Here is a 19,495-nt window from a genome sequence, read left to right on the forward strand (position 1 = left end):
TTTGTCGGCTTGTGGGAGGATTGAGAAGGAGGTTCCTGAAGAGCAAACAAGAGAGTAGACATGAGCAGGGGACTGATGAGAGAGTTGTTAAGCTATCCAGAAGGTTCTACAGAGACAAGAAACTAGAGGCAGCCCCAGATCGTTCTCACCAAGTTCCTTCTCTGAGCACCTTCCTTGGATTCTTTGGGTTTGAAGTCTCACCTACAAGATGCAGTTCTGATCTGGCTACCCCCAAGACAAGGAATTGACATGAAGTGGGGTTCCTCACTCTCCATTCCAGCTTGGTTGGGGGGTCTGAGCTGGGGACACTCTAGGAGCCCCCCAGGTAAGGGAAGAGTTGAAGAGATGAGAAAATTCTAAGTAGAATCTGGGCAGAAGATTCCAGGAGGTGGCCCTGGCTCTCCTGTAGGGCCAGGAAAGCACACTTGTTTTGGTGATGGGCCTTTTTTTGTTGTTGTTGTTGTTGGAGTTGGTTGCTTTGGGAGACCAGCACAGCTATTTATAGACTAGCCCCTCTGCGCCAGCTTTTGGGGCCGTCTCCACATCCCTGCCAACCCACATGGCAGGTTAAAGAAAGGTGATCTGTTTGCAGGCTTCGTGCAGGACATGAAGATGAGGCATCCCAGGGGAGGGTGGGAGCTATTCTTTGCAAGGCTCTCTTAGATTCTAATGGAAGGGACAAAGGAAGGGGACCGGGGGTTTGAGGGCCAGTGCTAGTCTTTAACTCAGCAGCCTATGATCAGAACCACCTCATTCTGAGAGGTTGTTGCCTCTGCCCAGAGCAGGGCCAGCACACGGGATAGGTGAACCTTCTAGAGGGAAAGGAGAAGGCTGGAGGACCCATCGCAGACTCCAGATACTTCCCTTGGGCCCTCAGAGACAGAGGTTCGAAACCCAAGACTTCCCCTTGGTAGGTCTCCACCAAGCAGCTGGTGTCAGCTAAAGAACTGGGCTCCAATCCCACAATCCCACCTTGGACAATTGCTTCACCAGCCTGGGCCTCTGTCTCACCATTCACGGATGAACAGTCAGTACTCCGTATCTGGGTTCTGTATCTCAGGTTTCAACCAAGCACGGACTGAAAATACTCAGGGGGGAAAGTGCATCCATTCAGAATTTTCTCCTGGTCATTAGTCCCCAGACAGATCATCTGTGTGACAAGTACTGGGGGGTGGGTGTTCTAAGTACTTCCAAGATGTTTAGTCCACACAGCAGGATACACCAGGTTCTGTGCAAATGTTTCATCCTGCTATACAGAAGGACTTGGCATCAGCAGGGTCAAGAATCAATGCCCTGTGGACATAGAGGTGCTGGAACTAACTCCCTGGCAGTAGTTTGCTATGAAGATGAAACAGAGTGAGCTGGGTGCCCCTTCCCTTAGCGCCTATCACAGTCCCCTCCAATGTCAGCTTCTTCTGTTCATTCTCTCAGTCTCCTAATAGGGAGGCACATTGTGTGCCTGGGGTTTGCTTTCTACCAGTACTCCTTTCTCTGTGGACAGTTCCTTCCCATCCCTCCCCTCATGTCCTTGTCCTCTTATGTCTGGAACTCTGCCCTCCCTCTTGGCCTTTCCCTTGACAGCTCTTATCCACTGTGTCTCTTTAACCCATTCACTCCTCTGACCCAAGAACTTCACTCCCTGAAATACCCACCTGGCTGAGCTCTCCCCTCCCCACAGGTCTCCCCTGCACAGGGAGGCTCTCTCCCTTGATGGTGGGGAGATCAGTCACTTGTACCCGTATTACCTCTTGTTTGTCTTGGATGGCGCTCTTCTCCCATGCTGCCCTGCCTCTCTGCCCCGCCTTTGCCTCCTTAAGGGCTTTTCCCTCTCTGTGCCCTGGACTGGAGATTCTGGATGAGGAGACAGATGATCTCCCATTTCCAGTTCTTTCTGAAAGCCCCCGAACCAAGGTTTAGGTATGACTCTTCACCCTATTTCTGTTTTCTAAGCTTTGGATCCAGAGACCCAGTGGGCTCCAGGCCTTTAAGTCACTGAGTGTCCCACCTTGAGTCCCCTGAGCTGCTTAGAGTTTTGTCAACATGACATAGCCTAGAGTTATCAGGAAAAAGGGGGGGGACCTCATTTGGAAAAATGACCCCATCTACTGGCCTCTAAGCAATTTCTGTGGGGCATCTTCTTGATGGATGATTAATGTGGAAAGGCCTAGCTCATTGTGATTGGTGCCCCCCTGGGCAGGTAATCCTGGGTGGTATAAAAAAGCCTTGAGGAGCAAGCCAGGAAGCAGCATTCCCCCATGGCCTCTGCGTCAGTTCCTGTTCTAGTTAGGTTCCTGCTCTGACTTCCCTCCATGGTCGACTATAAGCTTAAGATGAAATAAACCCTTTCCTCCCCAAGTTGCTTTTGGTCATAGTGTTTTATAACAGAAATAGAAAGCAAACTAGGATGCCATCTTGTCTTAAGGTATGGTATCAACCCACTTCTTTCCTGTTTGCCTCGCTAGCCTCTTTGTTGTTTCTCTGGACCTGGCCACCTCTGAGGTGTCCACGGCCCTGTTCTTTCAGGCAGTCACCTTTTGCCTCTGCCACTGTCAAACTCATCCGTCCTTCCCTACTGACACTTCCTACCTTGATCCTAACCTTTTCCTAACTAAACTAACCTAACCTAACTAAACTAACCTGAACTAACCTAACTAAAGCAAAATCTTCTGCACTGGGTACCCCAACAATGCCCCAGCTTTACAATCAATTCTTCCTGATACAGGGGAAGCTGGGTCTCCAGAGGTATCCGTCTGTCCTGACAAGGTATCACCCCTCTTTAGACTCTTCCACCACCCTTGTAAGGTGCAGAGATGCGGCCCAATATTCTGCAAGGCTCACCCTCCACCTCACCAGCACCTCTGCTTCTGCACTGGGCACCCATACCCCACTGCACCATTGCTAGCCTCCAGCTTTTGCTCTGGGTTCACTTCTTGCCCCCTCTCTCTCTGCCTTTTTTTTTTTTTTTGCTAACGTCCTTCCTACCTTTTGATACACCCCAATGACCCTCACATTCTGATACTGGTGTTGACACTCGTGATAGTGTCCCACTGTGACTTGAGGCTTTGCTGTTCTCTTCTTCCCATGATGGGCAGTTTCCTTGTCTCCATTTTCCACCGGGTCCTGAGCTCTTATGGAACCTCTAATTTGCCACAGCAGCCACCATCTCAATGGTGCTCAGTAAGCACTTGGATATAGCAATCCATGAAGTAGTATTAGGCTCTTAGTACTCCTCTTCTTCACTGTGCAGAGGTATGTGAGACAGCTCTAGTCTGTTATGAGTAAAGCTGGAGGGAATGCAGTCGTGACTTTGGGGTTCTGGGAGACCCAATGGCTAGAATGGAGGCTTTGAGATTTCCACCTAAGATCCATCATTTGCTGATGTGACTCTACCAAGCTCCTTGACTCGGCTGTACCTCAGTTTCCCCATCTCGAAACAGTAATATGTATCCCTGCCTCAAGGCTCCTGGGATGAGTTAGATGCTTCCATGCCCGGGCAGCCTGTGGAGGGAGGTGCCATTGATTCCTTCTTACAGATGAGGAAGCTGAGACTCCGGGAGGTGATGTTCCCCAGCCAAGGTGGAACGGATGGCGGGAAACAGAGCTGGCCTTGAGCCTAGCTGTTTGGTATGTGTCAAGGGCTGGAGACACCTGGCCCTGGCCCTCCAGGCTGTCAGCCTCCAGGGGGAGGTCTCCAGAAATATGCTAAAAGGTGCTCTCTGGATATGCTCCAAACCAGTGCAGAGTGCTCGACTGCCGTGACTTGCACACACACATCTCCCCGAGCAGCTCTGGCTAGTCCTGAGTACTGAGTGTGTCCGCTCTGGGCACAACGTCCAGAGGTCCGGTCCTGGGTCCTTGCCGGCCAGCGTGTTGGCAGCGAACTCTTCCTCACTCAGCTGCCTCTTATGCCCCAGTGCTTCATGGGGGAGGGCCATTCAGAAAGCTTTTTCCCAGGAAGAGCTGTGCCTTCCCCGAGTCTCTGCTGTGGAGTGCCCCAGCCCCCATGCTCTCAAAAGCTACCCCTGTGGGTTTCAAATCATCCCTCTAGCCTAGTGAGCTGAGAAACCCCATCGATGGAGCCCAGCTTCTCTCCAGAACCTTCTGAGTAACACACGGCATTGGTTCAATGCAAAGAAAACAGTTTGAAGGTGTTTTCAAATGGAGTCTGATGGAACAAAAGAGCAGTTCATCCCCTTTGGCTTCTGGTGTGCTGCTTCTCAATTGGGAAACAAGTTGGTTCGGTTAAGTGAGGGGGCGCCAGAGCTGGCTGTTCAGGCCTCTGAGGCTCTCAGCTTCCAGAGAGTGGAGCCAGCTCACTCCTCGCAGGCCTGTTCCCCCCTTCCTCTCTCCGTCCTGTCCCTGTGTATTTTTAGACTTCAGATGCACAGTTCAACAGATAGGTCCACCAATATGAATACACACACACACACACACACACACACACACACACACACACACACACACCTACTAGCTAGGTAACCTATATGTTTTGTCCTGAGCTGTCCCAAACCTAGAATAGATGGATACAGAGGGTGCCATGGCACAGGGACCTAAGGTCTTGTCTAGATCGTTCCTCCTGGCTAACCAATGCGCTATCCTTGGGGTGTTTGGAGTAGCAATTATAAGACAACAGATGTGTATCTGTGACTGGGGTCTTAGTATTGGGGACAGAAGAGGCACCGCACCCTGAAAGTCCCTGTACAATTTAGGGAGTGGTGAAATTTCTCGGGGAAAAATTTTATCCCTGTAGTAACTCCTCAAAAGAACCATTATACATGAGCAAGGGAAGAATGTTGTTGGTTTCTACCTTTGAGATCTCTGGGGGATGATTATTAACTACTATGACAAAACTCAATCTTCCTGACTGCTACAGAAAGCTTCCTGTAAGAAATTATAGGTAAGACGTAGTTTGAAGGGTGAGTGGAACTGACCCAGGAAAGGAAGGTAGAGGAGATTTCATCCCCCCCCCCAATTCCTGTCAAGAAAAAGGCAAAGTTAAAAATGACTCAAGTGAGCAGCAATTGTAAGTCTCTTCCCCATTTCTAGAGTCCTGCTTCTGTGGAGTCCAAGTGTTTCATTTAGTAAGAAGTCCATGGTCCAGTGCTCCCAAGGCTCTGTTTGGCAAAGATACTTCTCAGTTTCCACACTAGACTTTCTTTACGGTCTTTAAAGACTCATCATGTCTTTGTGAGGTGTGAGATGAATTCAAGCTGAGGATTGCTAAAGCACTCCAAGCAAGAACTATGGTCATTGTTGAGCCTGGCTAGCCAACTCCTTTCTCCTCACTTAACTTGCACCCTTCTTTGGTCCAGCTTAGCCTCGTTGAACATACTGACCTTCTATTCTCAGAACGTAAGGTAGCGAGTGCCTGGCACATAGTAGGCCCCAGGAGATATATGCTGAGCATGGTTGTTCCTGTTTCTTCCAGCCATGAGCTGGTTTCTAGTAACTCAGAGGCTGCCCACAGTCTGATTTTGTTTGGGGGCCTGCCTGATTTCTCCAGCAGGGGCTGGGGCTACGGGGAGCCTGCTGACCAGTGCTAATTGGTGTCATTGAGTAATTAATGCAGAATCAGACCCGAGCTGATTCCCAGGGAGGCAGACACTGAGGGTGGCTTTCATGCTTGGTGGGATGGGAGTTCCTTTCTCCGGGGACATTCTCAGAGCACTGAAGGCGACTGGCACCGTCTGCTGGGGGTGGCTTGGCAGCCAGAATGGGGTTCGTGGAGCAAGTGTGGAGGGGGTTTGTGCTAGTGCCATGGTTGGACACAATATGGAGCGTGGCAAGTTTGACTTTAAAGAAACACAACCCCAGGGTGGGCTCTGGGAGCCAGGCATGTGTCAGCTCTGAAGAATTGATGCGCTCTCGGAGAAGGCCATGGCGGAGGTATTTCCAGAGTACCTGGTATCCTCATGCTCTGTAGTCTAGGTCCTCTTAGTGTAAGCACCTCTCCCCATTAGCGTGGGTTCTCCTCCTCCTTGGCATGAATCCCTCCTCTGTCTTCTCCTCCCACCATTCTGTCTGCCCTCTGTGCCCTGCGCCTCGGCCCCACAATGCATCACACTCTGCTCTAGAGGTTTCACTCAGCCTAGAACAGTCTCTGCTCCTCCCTTCAGGGTGCAGATCTTGCATCCCTTCTCCCAGGAAGCCTCCGGTGGCTTCCTGCTGCAGCAAAGATGGGTTGAGTTATGTGGCAGTGGCAAGCACTCCAGAAATCTGAGTGAGGCAATCCACAGTCTTCTAGTACTGCTTGCACTGTGTCTTGGGCAGTCCCTTAGGAACAGGGCTTCTAGAAACCTCATCATGACACTCTTGTACAATCACAGCAAAGGGAGGAAAAAGGGGACAGCTGACTCTAGAAGTTTCTCTGTGATTTAACACAGTCCTGTTCCGCAGTCCTGTGGCTACCCCTGAGTTCAGGAGGATTGCAATGTGTAACCTTCTAAAAACACAGACTATTATTTACATAGTGGTACACTCTCCCAGATACATCACACGTGGTGGGGTGATTCCTAAGCCCATTGTACCACATGTTTTTACTTTCTTCCAGAGTGTGGTTCCACAAACATACAGGCTCGGTCTTGTCTTTCTCAGAGGCTCCCAGCTCGATCCAGGATCTCACAGTTGGTGAATGACAGAAGCTGGAGTGTGGGGCATTAGAGGGCAGCCCATCCTTGGGGTTGGAGGTTGGGGGCATTGGAGGTTGGAGGCATTGGAGGGTAGCTTATCCCTGCTCCTCTACTGTCCTGGCTTTGCCTCAGGTAGAAGCACAATGGCCAGTGACTCCACACCCTCTCTCCACAGACGCCGGGTCTTGGCTATATCTGATGGCATTGAACACATCGGGAACCTCCGATGGGAGCTGGCACTGTGTCTCCTGGCGGCTTGGACCATCTGCTACTTCTGCATCTGGAAGGGTACGAAGTCAACTGGAAAGGTAAGACGTTAACTGTTGAGAAGCTAGCCCATAAGCGGAATGTGAGTTCTGCAGAAGGTAACAAGTGACCTATATATTGGTCACCAAGAAGCTCATGTTGGAAGCACCAGCTCTAAGTTGAGAGATGAGAAGAGCGATGGATGAGGATCCCATCTGGGAGCTCCTCCACATAGCTGCCATACTCTGCAGGGCCATTCTGCTCTGCTATAAGCTTTGGTTTTCTCCTCTGTGAAATAAAGCCTTACTAGACCATCATTCTGGGTGAGTTGAGAATCACAAAGGTAAGGTAGGGTAAGATGTATTGAAAAGTAAAATATGCTAACTATAACCATGACAATTCTTAGGCTACTGAGCCTGACTCCAGGTACATAGTAGGGCAGACCATGCTAGTCCTCCCACTAAGCACCCTAGATGTGTCTGTGTCTTTTGTTCCTGCAGTGTGGAGTGGGGAGCAATCCCTTCTGTCTTAAGCCCTGCTGTGCTAGCTGTACTTGGTGACCTTCGGGGTCACAATGGCGGAGGAAAGTGAGATAATGGCCAACTCTGAGCTGCCTGAGAGTTAGCTGTATGTGTCTTCTCCACTCACAGGCTACTGGTCAGGACCTGGACTATAGCCTCTTCCAATCACAGGGGTATTGGAAAGTATAAGTGGACTGTGCCACTCTCAGATTGAAAGAGGAGTAGAAGTGTTACCTTCATGAGCATGTCCGCTTGCTTGTGTATATCTTAGAAAAATAAGGAATTAAAGGAAAAGTTAGCCCATTGGCAATGTTAGAAATCAGCCCTCCACTGTCCCTTGCTGCTCTTACACCTAAGGCGAAGTATCAAGGCCACTAGTCTTCTATCTGGAACTCATTTTATTTTCTTGAGAAATAGGAAATCAAATTCTTATACTTGGGTCTTCCTGACTCCATCATACTTCATGAATGTGGGTGACATAGGTCATTGCTTGTCACCTGTGTTCTAAATCCTTGTCTGAGGCAAGGGCTAAAAATGAGGCTTCCAAGGACAGAAGGATAAGCACCTCTGGGCCTTGTGAAGGCTGCTCCCCAGAGGCCCCTCAAGGCTGGGTGGGATGAAGAAACTGCTAGGGTGAGAGAGACAAGGTGGTTCGAAGGAGGGAAGCTGGGAAAACATAGAGACACAGAAGAATGACATATGGGTAATGCCGGGTATGCTGAGAGAGCACTCAGAGAGGTGCGTGGGAACCCCAGCAAACAGAACAAGGACATTCGTGTCCCCCCAGCCATGTCATCTGCTGACCCTTGCTTTCTGTGCATTATGATGCCATAAAGCAATAGGATTCTCTTGCAAATAAGGAATGCTTATATTATTGCTATACTAAAAACTATTGCCTGTTCAAACTCTCCCCCCGAGGCCCTCCTTGCTGCCTCCTCTAGCTGAAGAAGAGGATAGCTGGATTGTTAAGAGCTGGGATTAGTGCTTGGAGAGCTGACTAAGCAGCTGAGAGAGCTTGGTGCTCCTCCAGGGGACCTGAGTTCAGTTGTCACTCAGCACCCATGTTGAGTGGCTCACAGCCTTCTGTGACTCCAGCTCTAGGGAATCTGATACCTCTGTCCTCCACAGGCACCTGTGTTTACATATGTGTGCCTACACACACACACACACACACACACACACACCACACATACACACACATACACACACATACACACATACACACACACACCACACATACACACACACACCACACATACACACACACATACACACACCACACATACACACACACACCACACATACACACACACCACACATACACACACACACACCACACATACACACACACCACACATACACACACACACCACACATACACACACACATATACACACACACACCACACATACACACACATACACACACATACACACATACACACACATACACACACATACACACACACACCACACATACACACACACACCACACATACACACACACACCACACATACACACACCACACATACACACACACACACCACACATACACACACACACCACACATACACACACATACACACACACATACACACATACACACACATACACACACATACACACACATACACACACATACACACACACACACCACACATACACACACACCACACATACATACACATACACACACATACACACATACACACACACACACACACACACAATTTTTAAAATTAACCTTAACAACAAAAAAAGTATCTGGAATCAGGACTCAATCCCCAAGTCTGTCGTTCATTGGGTATGTTCTAGAATGCCCAGATAAACTTCTCAGAGGTCATTTCCCTTCTATAGAATGAGATACAGGAGCAGGCTGCATGGTGAGAACCAAGGGTGTGAGTTTGCATGCTAGGACTGAATAGTGTGGGGGAGCTCGCAGTAGTAGTGAATGAATGGAGGTTTTCAACTACTCTTTATAACGATAAACTATTACCTGAGGGATGGTTTCTGAGCTGGGAGTGGTGGTTCACACCTATAACCTCAGGGCTTGGGAGGCTGGACTGGAGGACTGAGCTCAAAATCTGCTTAGATTGTATAACAAGACCCTACTTAGAGAAAGCAAAAAAAAAAAAAAAAAAAAAAAAAAAAAAAAAGAACAGGAAGAGAGGGGGAAAAGAAAAAAAATAATTAAAAATGTTTTCTGAGTTCTGCTGTAGACTAGTATAATTCCCTGGGTTTCATGTTTTTATTACATTTTTACGTATCTGATACATGTATTGGAGGAGCTGGGCATCAGAATATAACTTACTGGAGTCTGTTCTCTCAACTATGAGGTTCTGAGGGATCAAACTTTCCAGCCCTCAGTAGGTTTCTGAAAGTGGGCAAGTGAGCCCTGCACCCTCCCCAGTAGGTCAGTGGAAATGCCTCAGGAACCCAGAGGGGATGGACGATGTTAAGATAGTACGGCCCTAAGTACTGCCTCTTGGACGCTGTGCCTACATCAGTGGGCTTGGCTGGGCAGCAGTGGCATGGGGAGAGCTGGGGTGTATGTAGAAGAGCCACCCATAAGATCCCAGCACGCAGCTGCCGCAAGATGCACTTGCACTCAGCCCTTGTATGGGTTGTGCGCTGTTGTCTGGGGTGGTGGGCAGCCCAGGCGCTGGAGAACTCCTGTTGGGGAACTGAACCCTAGGAAGGGCAGGCACAGTCCGGGAGATTTCAGATGAAACTGCCAAGGAGGAGAAGCAAGCATATCTTCAGCCATGCCTTTTCTCCTGGTCCTTCATATCTGCCTTGCATCATGTGTCCCCATTGTGGGCAGTTAGTATTCTGTTTCACAGAGAACCAGAGTCTGAGTGATCAACCAGCCCAGTCATAGGAATCTTGTGACTGCCTCTGCCTTACCTCAGAACTTTGCACTCTGCCTCTCTTTGACTCCTGTTTTACTCTTCTTCCTCCTGCCTCCATCTCCAGAGTGTTGGGATTACAGATGTATGTCACCACACCCACTGGCATGCACTTAGCTAACATGTAGACTATTGTGTCACAAAGGGCGCACCTTCCTTTGTCCCCTTCGTCACATCGTTGGTAGAAGTGACAACCACAGCTACAATCATAACCAGAGTTCATGATAAAGCACTGCTGGTGGATGTTCCTTCTGGGACAACCCTGCAAGAGGGAGGCTCAGTAGCCCTGTTTGCAGAGGCAGCAGATTGAGCATCTAACCAAAGCACCCTCCACAGGCAGCAGCAGGTGGGGCTGAAATCTGAGCAGTGATAACGGCACAGCCCATTTTCTGCATAAGGACACGGTCACACCACCTGCAGCATCCTGAGGACAGCAGTGGATTCCTTATGACCTGATTAGGAAGGAGTGAAGGAGATACTTAGGGGTTGCAGCATTTCTGAACAAGTGCTTTTCAAGGCACTGGTGGTGTTGGATATACGAGCTGATGGACCACACTCTTGCAGGCTGGCTTCCATAAGATGCTCCTGTGCCCCTCAGTGCTACAGTGACTTGAAGGATGAGACCCGTTTTGTCAAAAGTAAGACTCCTTCAGCCATTAAGCTCATACTGTGACTTTATGTATGAAGAAATCAAGGCATGGAGACAAAAGGCACACTTGTCCAGGGTTACAGAGCAAGCATGTGAGGCCAGCTCATGGGCTTTTTATGAACGGTAGGGTTCCAACAACAACTTATGGAGGTATACTCGGTTTGTGGGGACGGTGTGTGTGGCATGAGTTAACTACTGGGTTGCTTTTTCCCCTACTGCATCTTGGAGATGGGTCTGGAATCCAGAAGTCCTTTGGATTCTGTCCAAAGACACCTGAAAACAGCATGTTGGGTTATCTGAGATGTCCTGTGTGGGCAGTGGTTGCCTCTGGTCCCAGAATGCAGACCCTAGCCACAGCTATTGGCATGGCATTCCTCAAGAAAGGAGACATCCACCTTCCCTGGACTGTCCAGGTCTGGATGGGGTAGAGTCTGCTCTTCATCTCCTTCCTGAAGATCCAACATGCTTCCTAGAGTCCGAGCTCAGTGTCTGACATGTTCATTAATGTGAGGAAAGTCCCTTGTGTCCTCTATGTTCAAGCTGAAAAATGGCTCCTGATTTCAGCACAGTTTACTCAGTTCTTTCCATGGTCAGGAGCAGACACTGTTGACCTGGCCTCATAATCAATGGATTTGAGAACAGATGACCAATACAGATCTCAGGGGAAGCTGTGATGTACCACATGTCCCTATAGCACTGTGCAGCAGGGGCAGGCCCCAAATGGCTATGATGAGCCACAAGGCTTTTCTTCCATTGATATCTCCCTTAGAAGACATCTGACACCACAGAGGCCGGCACTCAGTATCTTCTGGGGTCCCCCAGAAGGTGAAACCCCTACCTCAAAAGATGCTTCTCCAGGGGGAAGGGGTGTAGTAAAGGGTTCTGCCACACATTCGTTGTTTCATAAACCTGGGGTAGAGCACAGATCCTACCCTGTGCCAGTGAAGACAGTGGACAGCATGGCCCTCAGTAAGCATGCAGTGTGCAACCCTCAAGGGTAGGTAAGCCATGCAGCCTGTGGGAGTGAGCACGCTCGGATAAGCAGCTGCAATTGAGCTCCCAGATGCTGCCGATTAGTAAAGAAACATTAGTAATGAAAGCATGTCAGAGCCTGAGAACTTCTAGGGTCTCTAGAATTCTAGAATCCAGTGCATTTGACCCTGGAAACATCCTTGTTTTTTAAGGTAAAACTCTCTTACAAGTCACAGAAGACCATAAAGTTGTCCCAAGGCCGTCCATTGGCCAGGTGCATTTGTAGCATTCAAATTCATGTCTGCACCTGTTCTGTGCCCTCGGTGAGGAGCAGTGTGCAGATTCAAGGACAAGACCTTGGTTGTAGTTCTGAGCACACATGGGTTGCTCATTCTCACTTTATTTCCCTGCCCTCGAAAAATAGCCAAGGTTTGGATGCCACGTCTTCTCTCCAGACCAGTGGTTCTCAACCTTCCTCATCCTGTGACCCTTGAAGACAGTTTCTCATGTTTTGGTGACCCCCAACCACAAAGTGACTTTTGTTGCTACTTCATAACTGTGATTTGGATACTGTTATGAGTCCTTATGTAAATGTCTGATATCCAGGATATCTGATATATGACCCCCAAAGGGATCTTGACCCACAGGTTGAGAACCACTGATCTAGACACCGTGGAAGCTCCAACAGTTTCTGTGGATTAAAAAGAAAATCAAATGTTTGTTAAATAAGTCCTGAGTGAACAAGGCTGAATGAGGACTTGTTGCCTCCCAGGTGAGAGGGTGTCACTGTGAAGGACTAATGGGGACCCCAATCATTGAGGTAACTTTGTGATTTTCTTGTATCCATGTTTTACACATCTACTAAGTTCATCAGGCCTGCCTCTGCCCTTGGCTCCCTTTCTTGGTTCTAGGGGCACAATGTTACAAAATCATATTGATGGACTCCACTAATCTCTCATCCCATTATTGGCCAAGTCTACTGACAACCTTTGTACAGACAAAGACACTTTTTCGCATAGACAAAGCCAAGTGCTGTGTGTTCCACAAAACACAAATTGCAAGTGAATTTGTAGGGTTCGTCTTTCACCCCATCTGATTAGAACACTGCCTGTGGGTTGGTGCTGTCCTTGCCGATCTTTTGCTTGTAGCTCTGGGTATCCCAAAGCTTCTTGTCTGCATTCTCCTGTGCTGACTTCGCTTGACCTTCATGGACAGTAATGGTTGCTCAACCGTGGCTTCAGCAGATCTGACCCACTGCCTGCATCTCTAAGCTGCACCTGTTCACTCTGGTGCTGCCACAAGTGGTGGGACTGAGGAACTTCAAAAGACTGCAAAACCCACAAGACTTGTAGGTCAAGCCTTCCCTTATCTAAAATCCCAAAATTCAAAATACTCCAAAATCCAAAGCTTTCTGGAGACTGATATGACACTTGAAGAAATTCCATATTGTCCAGTTCTGTTTCGTGTACAAATTTACTGAAATATATAAAATTACCTTTAGGGTGTGCATTTAAGACAATTAAAAGCATAGTTGAACTTAGCGTTTGGTCTCATATCTCAATGTGAACAGTATGTATAAACATCTCAAATGTGTATGGGATATGTATAACTCAGCTTTAAAAAATAAATCTGAAGCCACAAGCAGTCCTGGCTGCAAACATTTTAAGTAAGTTCTGATACTCAGCATGTACTCATGAGCTGACCCTTGAGAAAATACTTCACGGCTCAATAGACACGTCCACTCTTCTAAGCTGGCTAAGTAAAGCATTTCCCTTTTAGCAAGAAATGACTCAAAACTGATGTGCCTAATGCATGGGCTATTTCAACCACTGAGAAGCAACAGTGACTGTGAAGAATCCTTCACACATGCACACACATACACTCACATGCACAAACATGTGAAAAAACATATAATTCCTGAATATGCATATATACTCAAACCCACATAAACATACACACACACAAACATATATATGCAGATATGTACATACACATGCATTACATATACACATAGATGCATATACATATGTACACACACATAAACCAATATATGTATGTATAGATACACATCAACATACACATGCACACAGATATGCACGTATGTGCATATACATAAAGACACACACATATATGTATGTATGTGTATATATATACATACACACATATGTATGTATGTATATATATATGTCCATATATGCCCAGACACATACCCATACATATATACACATAATACACACAATCATAAATGCCCACATGTGCATGCACACATACCCATGCACAGGCATGCACATACATGTACATGTACATAAATATGTATACAAATGCACAAACATATGTACACATGGAGAGATACAATCTCATACACATCCACACACACATAAACATCCATACCTATACCTAGACATGAGCCCACATAGGCACTCACAAACACATATGGCTTGTTCAGGCTCCTTATGTAGTATTTCCCACATCCAGATGCTCTTTTGTGTGTTTGAAGTTTCACTTGTTATTTTGGCAGTGCTGGGGGTGCAGACCAGAGCCTGAAGCATGGTAGGAAACTACTCTACCCCAGAGCTCCTATCTGAGCCCAGCACTCATTTTCTAGGGAGCCCAATCCTCCTATCCACACCTTCACCCACCCAGTGAGTGTTGGCCGTGCACCCACTGTGCACTGCACACCAAGTGGGGGCTGCTTTCAGCAGTGAGTGGCACAGACTGTGGAACCTTTACTTTCCTGCAGAGGGAAATAAATAAATAACAGAAATGCTGTGTGAGGAGTGCTGAGGTCTGGTAGAAGGATACTGAAGGGACTCCCCAGAGAGAGCACGGGACAGACAGGGTCAAGCCACATGTAATTCTCCAGGTGGGGAGGCCCTGGCAAACATAGGAGCATCGCAAAACTAGGGCAAGAGTCTATGATTGGCAGACAAGAGATGAGCAGAGAATTGAATCAGACCTTATGCACTGTGCAAAGGGGCAGGACTTAGTTCTAAGGACAAGGAGACCTTTGGAACAGAGGAACATGGCTGACTTTCTGCCTGTTATTAAGGGGTTGTTGGGGAGAGGCTGAGGGCATTCCGGGTGACCAGGAAGGCAGTGGCAGAGGTGTGGATCAGGTAGAGCCTTCACCCACAATCCCTTTAGGGTGGCCTCCCACCCTGCCCACATAGACACTGAGCCCCTGCTGTCTTCTGCCCTTTGAGCAGGGATGGCCAGCCCAGCTTCTAGCTTAGACATTCGGTTTTCAGCAACTGCTGTCCCACCTAGCAGATCAGATCAACCCTCGGGATGTCCCGATGCCTCCTCCTCGGCTGGCACCCGTCTTTCTGTTTCTGCTGTCCTTCACCGCGGATGATTTATGGATATTTCCCCCTCGTTTCCTGGTCTCCAAGAGCAGTGGTTGGGAGGGGAGGACCTAAAAAAACAATTGTGGTCCTTTCCCACCTCCCCCGCTGCCCCTTCAGAGGAAGCTGCAGGATTAGCTGGGATTTGAAGAAGAATCCTGTCTTTTCACTGCTCTGAGACTCTGTTGTTATTCTTTTCAAAGACCCAGGACACCAAGGCAGAGGAAAGTTAGGGGAAAAAAAAAGCCACACACACACACAGACAGACAGACAGACACCCTCACCCAGAAACAGCTGCAAACAGCCTTGAATTGAGTTTGTTTTCTTTCTCTTTGCCTCATTCAGCCACCAGGAGAGGAACTGGAGGGGACACAAGGACTCCCAAACAGACTGTCTGGTCTGGATGTTAGAAGTAGTGAGGCTGAGCACTGCCTCTTCCCCTCACTCTTAACCCGTTCTGTCTGTAATCACCCCATGAGGAAGGCGCTGCCACTGTGTAAGTTAGAGATCTGGTTTTCACAGGTTGTCAGAGTCCATGGGGGTCTGGAAGGAGCAGGTCCACAGGTTTGTAGATATTTTGCTCATGTTTTGTAGATGGAGCTGCAAATAGAGACCGCTCAGGGGCGCAGGAGACTCTGCCCACCCTCCCACCGCTGAAGCATAACCGCAGGCAGAAGACTAGGAGTCCCGCATGGTGATCTATGCAATCTGGAGCGCCCTGTAAAGTGCCTACTGGGTTTAGTGAGGCATGAAGGGAGAGAAAGGGGCGGAGAAATTAAAGAGAGAGACCTGTAAGAGAGCAGAGGATCAGAAGGAGACCTGGGCAGCCCTGCCTCCCAGCCCTCAAGCAGCCTTGGTGGTGGGACTGCCCTAGTGGCGGATGATGTCTGCTTTCAGAGAGGAAACTGGAGCAATCATGAGAGGCATGCAGAGCACCCCAGAAGCTGCCTATGAAGGCCCCAGCCAGGGGGCCCCATGGGGTACAAGGGTACAGAAGCCACACCACAGTTTTGGGTGCTACTCTTGCTGCTGCAGTTCGGGAGAAGGGGTAGAGCGTGGCATTAAGTCAAAAGAGTCCAGCATCCAATTCAGCCCTTTCTCTGGGGCTGAATTGCTGTGCTTCACCTTTAGCAGGACTCTGGCAGCAGCGAGGGGACTTGGAAGGGAGGAAACTTTGCCACTCAGTAATACCGTCTTTATTAAAGCACAAAGGCCCCCCCAAAGTCGGAGTGATTGCTGGGGGGGGCTGTTCTGTAGGCCCAGCCAGCTCTAGAGAAAGCCTGCAGGAGCTCAAGGGGGGCCTGGAGTCCAAGGTTGGGGGATGGGTGGGGGTGATGACACTGTTAACCCTTTCCAGTTCTTCCCTGGCACCTGGCACTGTGTGGAACCCTGTATGGGTTGGTGGATATCCTGGGGACACACAGTACCATCGTCTTGCAAGGTGGACAAAGAATAACTAGAATGGACCCTTTTCCCAGTGGAGACAGACACTACGTTATGGGGAAACCAAGCCAGAAACAAGGGGAACTTTTGCTCTGCACCCACAAGATATTAGCACTGTCAGAGGCCCAGGTGAGGGCAAAGGTGACCGTCTCCATGCAGTAAGCAGGTGTCAGGAGTCCGGCCTTCTTACTTTCAAAAGTGTTATCAGTCCAGACCCAGTTTCCTCTTCTGTCAAGGGGAGTTTAACAAGTGCTATAGTACAGGGAAGGAGGACACTGTGTTACCATGTGTGCATGGCGCAGGATACAGTGAATCCTGGGCCAGTTCTGTGGATGCAGTAGAGCCATAGTAAGGAAATGCCAGGGAGGCACTAAGGGTAAGTCATTATGTTTTCTAGGAAGTCACAAGTGTCACGGTGTAGGTGTCTCCCCCACACTGTCACCTGCAGACCATTGGCCAGTTCATTCTGTGGTGGATGGGACCTGCTCTGTTCTCTTGGGGTCCTTACTACATGCTCCTGTTTCAGCAGCCTCGTTTTACCACAATTAGCCCGTGTCCACTTAAAGAACAATTGCGTGCCACACAATGACGTTTTAGTTAGCGAGGGACCACACGACATTGGTGCCGGAGATTAACAGTGAACTGGAAAGTTCCTGTCAGTGTCATCAGAGGCACTGTATTGTTACAGCACAGGTGATCCTTCCGTGCTGATGCTGGTGGGACACGGTGGTGGCCCTAGCTGTATAATGCTTAGAAGGCACCTACTCTCAGTGAACTAGTGATGGGGAGGCACAGGGCTGCTTTCTTCCTATACTGCACTTTTGGTAGTGACTTTAGGGTATGGTTGTGTACACAGGACCAGGGTAACTATAAGACAGCCTTTCTCTTCTTTCCTTCCTCCTTGTAGACAATGAACAAGGTCGACACCGTGCAGGTCAGAGGTCCCCAAAGGAAGTCAATAGATGTACACCAAACGATGACCTGACTGAGTGGTCCGATGACACGTGACGCCTGTGTGCGCAAAAGACCTGCTGGACTGAGTTGATAAGAAATAGCATTTCCTGGGCAGTCACTCACTTGATACCTCCCCCAACTTTCTATACCTATGTGGTTCAGGAATGCTTTCTTGAGGAAGAAGATAAATGTGGCACAAAGTGGGTAAAAAAGTTTGTGACTCCGAGTGAGTGAGACTCTTGATAACCAGCATTCGATGGAGGGTGCCACTGATGGAGGAGGCAGCATGAGGAAATGCCACAGAAGGCCTCTGGCAGCAGGCAGACAGGCCCAGGCTCCAAGTTCAGGCCCTTCCCATTTTCTAGACCCTCCCTGTGTTTCTGACATCGAAGCTTGGTGCTCTGCTGTCGTCAAGTGATTCAGCCTCTATCGTAGGTGTTCACGTGAGTGTAGGCAAGCCTACTTTAGGTCCAGAGAGGAAAGTGGCATAAAAAGTCACACAGCCAGCGGATGAGCCAGGGTACAACCCATCTGCCACGGTGCATCTCAAGCCAGTGCACCCCATGGTCCCCTTACTCATCAGGAAAACAGAGCAAATGTCCTGTCTCTGGCCCCTGGCAAGTGTGGTTTTGAATGTAGTGTTGTCCTCCAGGGTGACCACTGGGATTTCTTGGCCTCTTGAGATATAAGAAAACCTACCTTGTTATGAGGTTTCTAGAAGGTGCTACATGTAAAAATACTCAAGGCTTGTATGCAGCAGACACAGTGACTAGCCGTGCCGGAACTGATTCTCTCTGCCTTGCTGAGTTCATTCTCTGGCTTCAAGTAGGTGAGGAAGCTTGAGCCCCTCACCTGCAGATATTCACATTGACCCTTTTGTAAACAATAGCTGTCCACAGCCCAGTCGATGCTGTGTGGGTTGGGACATTACCACGGCACTGGGAATACTGGGAAAGCCTCTGGAGAGAAACTTCATAGAGGAGGACAGCCAGGTGGAGAGACTGGAACTGGGTCTACCTTTGGAGGAGAGGTGAGGGAGGTGGGGCAGTGTGGCCATGGAGGTTGGGAAGCAAGCAAGAAGCTGGACTGCCCACCTAGGGGCCCATGAGCAGCGGGGAGTCATTGATGATGCTTCTTAGGCAGAAGTGTATTTTTGGAAAGTGGAGATGGCACTGACAGGCCTCACACTGTGCTCTGTACTGTGATAGCAGCTGTCCTCCTTCCTGTTTGACAACTTCAGGTATGCAAGGAACAAGAACCCCCAGCGAGAACATTGGGCAGACCATATTTCACTCTGCAGAAGCCAGCAAAGTCTTTATCCCTTTCAATTATTTGTATTTGGATCAGTGTGTTGATCACAGCCCTAGGAAGAGCCTGCTTTGTGCCAGGCCTACTGGTCCAGATGCTTATGGCTTTTTAAGCCACTTACAGCTGCAGGGCCTCCTGCTCATAGCAGGGGTTTTAAAGCACACCTTGACCAGCCTGAAATGCCTTAGACTGCTCAGACAGATTGCAGAAAACCTCGCTGCGCTGAAGCAACAGCGAAAGATAGCAGCTTTTACATACAGTGCATCTGTAAAGATGTGATCATTCTCCAGTGTGTAAGCCAACACCTTGTGAGGAACACACATGGACGTGAGGCAAGATGGCGGCCCAGACTGTTCAAGGCCATTGCTCTGGGTTTTCCATCTTGAAATAAGAGCTTCAAGTATTGCAATGGTCATAAACGTGGCCGCCCAGGAGTGGTGCCTTGGTCAGGAGGGTTATGTTGGTATTGACATAGCAACATGACTTCTCTGAAAGGAGGAATGATGTTTGTTTAGATAAC

The 19,495-nt window shown here is 48.8% G+C and overlaps 1 protein-coding gene across 1 annotated transcript in view; it reads left to right on the forward strand.

Moving 5' to 3' along the window:
- The window catches only part of Slc6a11 (solute carrier family 6 member 11), a 115,339-nt gene that overhangs the window by 25,187 nt on the left and 70,657 nt on the right, over positions 1 to 19,495 (forward strand). Inside the window, exon 5 of the mRNA NM_024372.2 lies at positions 6,805 to 6,937. Coding sequence (NP_077348.1) covers positions 6,805 to 6,937 — 133 coding nt within the window. The remainder of the gene's footprint in view (positions 1 to 6,804; positions 6,938 to 19,495) is intronic.

Source organism: Rattus norvegicus, chromosome 4 (genome assembly GCF_036323735.1).
Source record: "Rattus norvegicus strain BN/NHsdMcwi chromosome 4, GRCr8, whole genome shotgun sequence".
Taxonomy (NCBI): domain Eukaryota; kingdom Metazoa; phylum Chordata; class Mammalia; order Rodentia; family Muridae; genus Rattus; species Rattus norvegicus.